This window comes from Blennius ocellaris (assembly GCF_963422515.1).
Source record: "Blennius ocellaris genome assembly, contig: SCAFFOLD_167, whole genome shotgun sequence".
NCBI classification, from domain to species: domain Eukaryota; kingdom Metazoa; phylum Chordata; class Actinopteri; order Blenniiformes; family Blenniidae; genus Blennius; species Blennius ocellaris.
The window spans coordinates 1-7500 of NW_027662221.1; the positions used below are offsets into that span (position 1 = coordinate 1).

General features: G+C 52.3%; 2 protein-coding genes across 2 annotated transcripts; both read left to right on the forward strand.

The window, feature by feature from the left end:
* Positions 1 to 2164: 2164 nt before the first annotated feature.
* On the forward strand, positions 2165 to 3582 carry fgfbp2a (fibroblast growth factor binding protein 2a; the record flags this gene model as incomplete). The annotated part of the gene is given in 3 exon segments (XM_080521501.1): positions 2165 to 2343; positions 2345 to 2392; positions 2394 to 3582. Coding segments are annotated over 3 exon segments (1241 nt in total), but the record flags the coding sequence as incomplete, so codon positions are not given.
* Positions 3583 to 5012: 1430 nt separating this feature from the next.
* Positions 5013 to 6626, forward strand: fgfbp1a (fibroblast growth factor binding protein 1a; the record flags this gene model as incomplete). Its single annotated transcript, XM_080521497.1, has 2 exons — positions 5013 to 5065; positions 5831 to 6626. 2 exons carry the CDS (start codon positions 5013 to 5015, stop codon positions 6624 to 6626), a joined length of 849 nt encoding a protein of 282 aa, XP_080377623.1.
* Positions 6627 to 7500: the final 874 nt, after the last annotated feature.

Here is a 7500-nt window from a genome sequence, read left to right on the forward strand (position 1 = left end):
AGTCGCTTCTTTTCACGTTATAAAATTCAGCAGCGACAGATTAAAGACTGAATGAAAAAAAAAAGCACATGATCAAATACCTTTACATTTGAATACTTTTCAAAAATCCATACGTCTATATATTTCTATATTCCGCTGCTGTTGGACCAACAATCTGTCGTGTTCATTCTGCTTGGACTTCATTGGAAGACGATTTAAAAACGACGTTCCAGCTTCTGTCCTGAGGAGGGACGTGTCCTACGGAAGGACGTGTCCTGAGGAGGGACGTGTCCTGACAGGAGGGACGTGTCCTGAGGGACGGACGTGTACTACGGAAGGACGTGTCCTCGGCGTCTCTTTCAGCAGGACGTCTGAAGAGACTGGACTGCAGGATTGTGAGCTGAAGTGCTGAAAGCGGCGGTGAGACGGGAAACGTGACAGAAGACGAGTGTAGAAAGTGAATAAACGTTGAAAAGTCACCAGTTCTCCGTCCTTCTGCTGTGATTCACTTGTTCTGGATTAAAGGACGGAACTGGAACCTGTCGTGAAGTCAAACAGAAGTGGGACTTAAATAACTGGTGGAGATTCTATCTGGAGGACAGGACGTGTCTCACTGAGACCATGGAGGACAGGACGTGTCTCACTGAGACCAGGAGGACAGGATGTGTCTCACTGAGACCAGGAGGACAGGACGTGTCTCACTGAGACCAGGAGGACAGGATGTGTCTCACTGAGACCAGGAGGACATGTTGTCCTCAGGTCATTCCACTGGAGCTCGTCTTCCTCCATTAGCTTCATTCTGAGACGACATGAGATGAGAGAGAGAGAGAAAGAGACAGAGAGAGAGAGAGAGCGACAGAGAGAGAGAGAGAGAAAGAGACAGAGAGAGAGAGAGAGTGACAGAGACAGAGAGAGAGAGACAGAGAGAGAGAGAGAGAGAGAGAGAGAGAGAGACAGAGAGAGACAGACAGAGAGAGAGAGAGCAACAGAGAGAGAGAAAGAGAGAGAGAGACAGAGAGAGAGAGAGACAGAGAGAGAGAGAGAGAGAGAGAGACTGTGCCGTGGCGTCTGTGGTGTTGTTATGTGTGGATGAACGACAGACTGCCTCTGTTTTAGACCAGAGCTTCTCTCAGACGCCTCAATTCTCTTTTATTGAGACGTAAACAGGAAAATTGCTCCCAATCATAGCAGTGGTTTTATTCTGAAAAACTCTGTGGCCACAGAGTAAAACCACTTTGAGAATAGTGGAGGGAAATGAGGGAACATGGCGGCTTGTGGCTTCTCCTCCAGACGGCGGCAAGTCACTGCTCCTCCTCCTCCTCTCCTCCTCCTCACCTTTACCCTCCTCTCCTCCTCCCTTTCTCCTCTCCTCCTCCTCCCTTCTCCTCCCTCCTCCTCTTCCTCCTCCTCCTCCTCTTCCTCCTCTACCCTCCTCCTCCTCCCTCCTCCCTCTTCCTCCTCCTCCTCCTCCTCCTCCTCTTCCTCCTCTACCCTCCTCCTCCTCCTCCTCCCTCCTCTCCTCCTCCTCCTCCTCTTCCTCCTCTACCCTCCTCCTCCTCCTCCTCTTCCTCCTCTACCCTCCTTCCTCCTCCTCCTCCCTCCTCCTCCTCCTCCTCCTCCTCACTGATAAATAGTGAGCTGGCCCTCCAGAGAGCAGTTCTCCTCCTCCTCCCTCCTCCCTCCTCCTCCTCCTCCTCTACCCTCCTCCTCCTCCTCCTCCCTCCTCCCTCCTCCTCCTCCTCCTCCTCCTCACTGATAAATAGTGAGCTGGCCCTCCAGAGAGCAGTTCCTCCTCCTCCTCCTCCCTCCTCCTCCTCCTCCTCCTCCTCCTCCTCCCTCCTCCTCCCTCCTCCTCCTCCTCCTCCTCCCTCCTCCTCCTCCTCACTGATAAATAGTGAGCTGGCCCTCCAGAGAGCAGTTCCTCCTCCTCCCTCCTCCCTCCTCCCTCCTCCTCCTCTACCCTCCTCCTCCTCCTCCTCCTCCTCCTCCTCCTCCTCACTGATAAATAGTGAGCTGGCCCTCCAGAGAGCAGTTCCTCCTCCTCCCTCCTCCCTCCTCCCTCCTCTTCCTCTACCCTCCTCCTCCTCCTCCTCCTCCTCCTCCTCCTCCTCCTCCTCCTCTACCCTCCTCCTCCTCCTCCTCCTCCTCCTCCTCCTCACTGATAAATAGTGAGCTGGCCCTCCAGAGAGCAGTTCCTCCTCGTCCCTCCACCATGAGGACCCCGGTCGTCTCCTGCTCCTGGCCAGCCTCCTCTGGGCGAGTCAGGCTGAGGGCGTCTGGGACGAGCCCATCCGGTTCAGAACCAGAGCCCAGGACTCGTGCAGCATGACGGTGACGGGCCAGAACCAGCTGACCCGGCTGAGGGCTGACCTGCCGGGGCCGCCGCCGCTCCTACTGGTGCGACTACCTGGGCACGCCCCTACGCCTGCCGCGCCTACAACAAGAACCCCCGCCACTTCTTCGTCCAGCTGATGTGGGTCCTCAGGAAGCTGCCCAACGCCTGCCTGGCGCCCGCCAGCCTCCGGCCGCACATGTGCAGGAAGGAGCCCGGCGACCACGCCCAGATGGTCTTGCAGCGCCGCCTCCTTCGCTCGGCCGGGACGCCCTCGTCCAGGACGACGCAGAGGCCTGAACCGGCGGGGTCTCAACCAGCGGGGCGTCAACCAGCGGGGCGTCAACCGGCGGGGCGTCAACCGGCAGGGGTCTCAACCGGCGGGGCGTCAACTGGCAGGGTCTCAACCGGCGGGGGCGTCAACCAGCGGGGTCTCAACCAGCAGGGCGTCAACCGGCGGGGCGTCAACCAGCAGGGTCTCAACCGGCGGGGCGTCAACTGGCAGGGCGTCAACCAGCGGGGTCTCAACCGGCGGGGCGTCAACCAGCAGGGTCTCAACCGGCGGGGCGTCAACTGGCAGGGTCTCAACGGCGGGGCGTCAACCAGCGGGGTCTCAACCAGCAGAGGGCGTCAACTGGCAGGGCGTCAACCAGCGGGGGTCTCAACCGGCGGGGCGTCAACCAGCAGGGTCTCAACCGGCGGGGCGTCAACCGGCAGGGTCTCAACCGGCGGGGTCTCAACCGGCGGGGTCTCAACCGGCGGGGTCTCAACCGGCGGGGTCTCAACCGGTAGGGTCCCAACCAGCTCCCACAAGGCCGGACTCGGCGAGGCAGGCGGCCATGAAGACGACGCAGACGGCCGGACCGACTCCGCCCCCCGTGGAGAACCAGGCCAAGCGGTACTGCTGGAGGTCCATGCAGGGTCTCTGCTCCCTCCTGATTGGCTGGATCCCTCAGTGACGGCGTCCGGCAGGATCGTCTTTATTCACTTCAGACTTTCTTCTGGCAGAAACCAAAGTTTACAGACTGATGTGAGGAACATTTCCTCTGATGTGAGAGAAAATCAGCGTTTGGAGGAAAATCCAGACTGTGGCTGAAGAACTGCAGCGCCCCCCGCAGGAAGACACGTGTTACTGCAGGAACTATTTATATCCGTTTACTTGTATATAATGTGCTTGTACCACTTGATATGAATTTGAAATTTGTTCTTTTTAAAGGAAAAGCTTTCTGTGCTTGACAGGAATATGTAATAAATGTGAAATTGTAAACTAATCTGTGTTTATCAGTTTCAATATATTGATGCCCTCTGAATAATAAAACATCAGGACAATCAGGTTTATCATATAACACAGATGAAGATGAGATATTTATAGTACTTTACATGAAACACAATATAATTTATCTTGAATAGAAGATCTGAACAGCAGCAGCCGGTGCAACATGTTTAATCACTACTAGTTTAAATGAGTTATTTTTAAACATTCACATAAACTTCAGCAAAGTTGAATGAAGATCCAACTTTTCATTTAACCTCAAACACTTTCTGTCGGCAGATTTTAAAAATGAAATAAAATAAATCCAAGAAAAGGAAAAGTGGTTAAACTGTTTCATCAAAAGAACTGAACTGAGGAATACACATATTTATCAATATTTACTTTCCACTAATCTGGAAGAAAACGAACTAGAAAGAAAAGATTAAGTTCTAGAAGTTGTGTTTGAGGGTTTAGAATTATTTCCTGGGCTTTCGCTCTCTGAGTTGTTTCCTAAATCATTTCAATGCTAAAACTTGAACTCCAGCTGGTTTATCAGTCCGGCTCCTGCAGTGAGATTAAACTGTCAGTGGATTAACAACCTCAGATGATTCCCGTTCGCCTCCACGACTCATTGAACTCAGTGTTTTTGCTGTGAGGTTCCACCGAGACGTCCTCCGTCCTGAACAGGACATTTTGTCCTGCATGCAGCTCCGGTCCTGTGATTCCACTTCAATCTGGGTCTGGTTTTCTACTGCAGCAACATCTGGCGCCTTTAAACTTCCTATCTGCAGCTGCAGACCCACCGAACCTCCAGACGTCCTGGGGAAGTGATTAACACTTCTGTCATACATACATACATGCACCCTATAGTTCTTCATCCCTGTATTTGGTGGATATTTGAAGTGTAAGTTGGTTCCTGTGAGACAGGAACCAACTTACACTTCAAACATCCACCAAATACAGGGATGAAGAACTATAGGGTGCATGTATGTATGTATATGTGTATATATATATATGTTCAGTATGAGTGAGTCTAATTTAACATTTAAAAAACAGTCTATACAGTATTTTAAAGTTTAAAAAGTGAAAATATAAATTAAACCTAAATTACTGTAGTATCCGCAGCCTGTCAATCAATCTGCCTCAGCCAATCACTGCTGTTCTTCATAGAACCACATGACTGCTCTGCAGTGATTGGTTGATAGAGGAAAGAGGCGGGGACTGTTTTGTTGCATTAAAGTTTAACATTAGAGTCAGAAAAACCGGAAACTCCAGTAACTCTATATTATTATTACTATTATTACTGTTATTATTGTTTTTATTATTATTATTATTATAAACAACCTCAAACCTTTTTGAAAATGTGCACACACTTCAGAACTGTATTATATTTCATGCTCATTGCCACGTCTGGCCAAAAGGCTCCACAGCGCCACCTAGCAACTTGTAATGTACGACGCCCGACCAGACCTCAACCTGCAGGTCCTCACGTGTTCCGTTATGTAACATCCCTGATTGATGACGGTGTGTGTGTGTGTGTGTGTGTGTGTGTGTGTGTGTGTGTGTGTGTGTGTGTGTGTGTGTGTGTGTGTGTGTGTGTGTGTGTGTGTGTGTGTGTGTGTGTGTGTGTGTGTGTGTGTGTGTGTGTGTGTGTGTGTGCAGGGGAGGGCTGGTGCAGCAGCAGCAGGTAAAAGCTGCTCTCAGCTCTGCTGCAGGACTGAAGACCAAAGTTCCTGTGAACCCTTCAGGTACGTCTCTGCGCTTTAATCCTGTCGGTGTGTGTTGGAGAATTAGTGCACAATGTGTTCATGGCTTCTGGGACAAAGAGCCTGTTTGATCCTTTTCTAGTTCAAACCTGTTGTTTTTATATTCTGCTTCAAAACAACGCTGCAGAATCTGATTCTCTGCACTCATGATACTCTGATAGGAACTGTGGAATATTTGAATATTCTTGTGATTCTTTCTTCTGCGTTCAAAAGGAGCATTAAATCTGCAGCCGCTGTTTGATCTGATGGATTTTGTTCCTTTGCTCACTTTAATTCTGCTTTGCTGACTTCATAAAATCCCACTTCCATGCAAACTTGAATCCATATAAATGCTTTTGTTTCAACATGTGGCGCCACTCAGAGACCCACACTTTTACTACCATTTTTAAACTCTTGGTTTTCTTGTGAAAAGTGTCTCTGCTGAGGGTTTCTGAGACGTTTTCTGCCGGAGGAAGTGGAAGGGACTTGAGTTTGGAGCTAAATGTGTCTGTGTCCCTGCAGGCGGTGTCCCATGGCTCTGCTCACCCACCTCAGCGTCCTGCTGCTGCTGCTGCTGCTGCTGCTGCTGGCTTGTGTTTCCCAGCAGCTGGCCCCGGGCGGCGGCCAGAAGAGCCGCCCGGGCCAGAGTCTGGACCGGGGGCACCACCGGCCTGGCCGGAGCCTGGACCGGGGGCACCACCGGCCTGGCCGGAGTCTGGACCGGGGGCACCACTGGCCAGGCCGGAGCCTGGACCGGGGGCACCACCAGCCTGGCCGGAGCCTGGACCGGGGGCACCACCAGCCTGGCCGGAGCCTGGACCGGGGGCACCACCGGCCAGGCAGGAGCCCCAAGTCCATCCCGGCTCAGACCTTCCAGGGCAAACTGGTCACCAGAGCCAGAGAGGACTGCTCGTGGACGGCGTCCGGCGGGGACGTGTGGGTCCTCGGGGTGAGCTGCAGGAAGGGCCACAGCAGCTTCGGCTGCGAGTACGAAGCCCGGCCGGCCGCCTGCCCCCAGTACTCCTCCAACGTCAGGCTGTACTGGAAGCAGGTGGCTCGTTCCCTCAGGAAGCAGAAGCGTCTTTGCCGGGACGGCCAGGCCTTGGTCCGGACCGGTCTGTGCCGGAAAGCGTCCAGAGACGCTCACTTCAGACTCCGTGAGGAGAGGACGAGTCGTCCCCCTGCAGGACGTCTCCAGCCCTCGGCCCCCGGATCCTGTCGGGGCGACAACAAGAAGCTGGCGGAGGAACACTGCAGCGACTCCTGGTCCAGCCTCTGCACCTTCCTCTTCACCATGATGAAGGACAACGACTGCTGAGGAAGACCAGCAGATCCTCCTCTCTTTTTATAGATGCTTCTTCTTTGGTCTTTACAGTCTTTTACGTTTGGGTTACCAAACGCTAACCCTGCTTTGTACAGAATGTTTTCAGTGATCAAATTGTACTCAAGTGATAAGTTTTGTTTTTAAGAAAATGTTGCACAACAAATAAAGATTCCTTCCTAGTTCTGCCTCTTTAAACCTGTTTCTGTTCCTCTTCAGTGACGAGTCAGTTCAAAAACCCACTGAAGCTAAAGTCTAAAGTCATTTATGTCAGACTGATGATCTGCCGCCCCTCAATGTGCAGCTGACGGCGTTTTGCCGGCAGGTCAGACGTCGGAGCTCGTCGATTGTCGACTGCAGTTTAACCAGAGGGAGTTGAAGCTCACATACCTCGACAGCGACTCTCAGCATGGAGCCAGAAAACTCCCTCACATGCTCAGATTGTATAATCGCAGCTCCAGAGAGACAGAAACCTGAAGGCCTCTGGAGGTGGAACCACTCCAGCATCATCCAGAACCGTTCTGAGGTCCTCAGGCTGTTATGAGGTAAGAACAACGTGGAGAAACTCTGTCAAAGAGAGAATAATAGAGTCACTGCAGTCTGACCTGCTGGGAAGAAACATGCTGAAGCTAAATATCAATAAACCATCAATAACCAATATCAATATTTCCCAGAACTTTCCTCACCTCAAACATCCACGACACACCGACTGGCGCTCACCTGCAGCTCACCTGGAAATCCAACAGACCACGCCCCCACGACGAGCTGCCCCAGGGCATGCTGGGTAGGACGAGTTTAGACATCATTTCCTGCTGTAACTCCAGGTCTTGTACCAACAGGGACCTCCGTCTCAGCAGGGGGCCCTGCTGGA